This window comes from Sceloporus undulatus, chromosome 10 (assembly GCF_019175285.1).
Source record: "Sceloporus undulatus isolate JIND9_A2432 ecotype Alabama chromosome 10, SceUnd_v1.1, whole genome shotgun sequence".
NCBI lineage: Eukaryota > Metazoa > Chordata > Lepidosauria > Squamata > Phrynosomatidae > Sceloporus > Sceloporus undulatus.
Window position 1 is genome coordinate 11,645,431 of NC_056531.1, and position 2,774 is coordinate 11,648,204.

Here is a 2,774-nt window from a genome sequence, read left to right on the forward strand (position 1 = left end):
ATAGTTGCCCATAGGGAAACATAGGGGGAGACTCTCCCATAGGGAATCATTGGAGGATAGTTGCCCATAGGGAAACATAGGGGGAGACTCTCCCATAGGGAATCATTGGCGAAGCCTCACCCATAGAGAACGATAGGGGAACATTCCACCCCAAAGGAAGCCCTCCCTGGGCGGGGCAGGGCTTCCCCAGTGTCTCCCTATGGGCAAGCGCCCTCCTTTGTCTCCCTGGTGCCCCCCTTCCCTTCCTTCCCCTTCTCCTCACCGGAGCCGTATTTGACCTCGTGGGAGTGGAGCCGGACGTTGTGCCGCGTGTTGAGTAGCTTCAGCACCGAGCCGCAAGTGACAGCGCCCGCCTCGCCTGCCTTCGCCCGCCCGCAGCCGCACGCCAGGACCAGGGCCAGGAGGAGGAAGCGAGGCCGCGGCAGGAGTGACGCCAGCCGGCGAGGCAAAGCCCAGGCTTCTTCGGCGCCCTCCCGCCGCATCGCCGCCTCCCTCCCTCGCTGCCGCCACACCGAGGGACTCCGGGCGCCTCAGAGCCTACTTCCGGTACCGGCGCTGGGCCTTAGCCAATCAGAGTTTGCCAGCACCGCCCACGCGCCCTCCGTCGGGCTCGGCAAGGCGACGAAGGGGGAGCTGATTGGCTGGCGGCGTCAGGCGCGGGAACCAATCAGAGGCGGCAGCGTGGCGACGCGCGTCCTCCTATGAAAGAGGAGGCGGCGGGGCTTAGTTCTGAGGCGTGGCGAAGGGAGAGAGGGAGGGCCTTTCTTGAGGGTCGCGAGTTCGAATCCCGACGTCGGCCAAAAAGCCCTGCCTTTTTCCCTCAAGGTAGAGGGAGTTTGTGCAGCCAAACCCCAGAGAGGGCTGCGAAGCAATACAATAAAACATGGGCTGCATCCACACTGGGGAAATAACCCGGTTTGGCAGCGCTTTAACTCTTTTCTGGCTCAAGGCTATGGAATTCTGGGAGTTGGAGTTTGTTGTGGGCGCAGAGCGGAGCGGAAGCTCCGCTCTGGGCCCCACAACATACTCCCAACTCCCAGAATTCCATAGCCTTAAGCCAGAAAAGAGTTAAATATCCGCTCTGGGCCCACCACAAACTCCAACTCCCAGAATTCCATAGCCTTGAGCCAGAAAAGAGTTAAAACTCTGCTCTGGGCCCCACCCACCACAAACTCCAGCTCCCAGAATTCCATAGCCTTGAGCCAGAAAAGAGTTAAAACTCCGCTCTGGGCCCCACCCACCACAAACTCCAGCTCCCAGAATTCCATAGCCTTGAGCCAGAACCGATTTATTTCCTCAGTGTGGATATTGACTATATTTTTATACTGTATTGTGTTGTTTTATTGCTATGAGTTTCTGAGAACTGTGGTTTTGGGAGACGTTTATCCTTCTCTGTCTGGTGCCACAACAACAAATGACAAATTCCAGAATGCCAGAGCATGGAGCCATGGTGATTAAAGTGGTGTCAAACTGGATGATTTCTGCAGTGCGGATGCAGCCAGGGTTGCGAAAGCCAAGTTGCAGGAGAAACTAAACATGGATGGGACTTGTGCAGAGTTTATTGACTGCTTTAGAAAGAAAGAAAGACCCAAGTGCGAGACCCATGTGGTAGAGACCCTGCTTGGCTTCTGGAGCCATCCAGTTGCCCAAAGATGCCAGTTCAGATCATGCCATTGTTATCTTTGGTTCACTTCATATTTTATTCCCAATGAACAAAAGGCACTAGATAGCTATGTGCGAGATGAGTAACTTCCCCCCTGCCCAAAAATATCTGAGCATGGACAAAATTCCCTTTTCTAGAAGATGCGAAAACCTGCCATTGAGCAAGATGCTTGATGCAAGAGCAATAGCCGACAAGGGAAAGGAAGCAATCTGATACAGCCTGACACTTTGCACAATGTGTTTGTGTTTTCATGAGAAAGGGCTATCCTTTCCTCTTAGGAACGACAATGGCTCCTGCTGTTTTCCTGCAAGAGGCCAAAACACATGTCAGGCTGCCAGTCTAGGCGTAGAAAATCAATCATGATGGAGCTTTCGCTGGCATCTGTCTGTCTTTCTGGGAGGTCACCGGTCCCCATGTTTTTTATTTTTCAGCATCTTGCTCCAGTACAAGACTTTTCAGTTGAAAGAGATAGAATGGGGATTCAACTACCCTAAACTGTGGCCACTGTCCGTTGGTGCTGGGAGACTCTAAATTGTCTAATTTAAAAAAAATATTATTATTATTATTATTATTACTACAGCTTTTTACTGTGTTCCTATGGTGGCTGCTGTTTCTGATGCGAAGCTACTGGAAGACAGTCCAGCTCTATGGTTCTATGAAGAAATTAAATTCTACGAAGGTCAGTTGAGACTAAGAGGTGTAGCCACATCTTAGAAATAATCGACACCCATCCCTCCATGTTTGCGGATTTGATTATCCACGGATTTAATTGATATGTTCTCTCTAGGAATATCTAGGTCCTCCAGTGCAGCTCTATGGTCAACTTTAACCAAAGTTTGTACTGAAAGACCTAGAGATTTCTAGAGAGAATACTCTACTAGACCTTTGTAGCTCCTCCAGCACAGTTTTTTGGTCAGTGTTTGTCGGACGTTGACCACAGAGTTGCACTGGAGGACCCAGAGATTCCTAGAGAGGGATCATCTCAGTTAAAAACATAAGTGTTTTTGTTATTTGTGTTTTTTCCATATTCACAGGGATTTTGTGCCCCTAACCCTAGCGAATTTGGAGGAACAAGTGTACTTGTTTATGAACTGCAATGACCAGAGTCCCC

At 50.7% G+C, this 2,774-nt stretch overlaps 1 protein-coding gene across 1 annotated transcript in view; it reads right to left on the bottom strand.

Moving 5' to 3' along the window:
* Window positions 1-557, bottom strand: part of SDF2L1 (stromal cell derived factor 2 like 1) — a 4,155-nt gene extending 3,598 nt beyond the window's left edge. The window contains exon 1 of the mRNA XM_042442187.1: window positions 263-557. Coding sequence (XP_042298121.1) covers window positions 263-482 — 220 coding nt within the window. The 5' untranslated portion in view covers window positions 483-557. The remainder of the gene's footprint in view (window positions 1-262) is intronic.
* Between the last annotated feature and the right edge of the window lie 2,217 nt (window positions 558-2,774).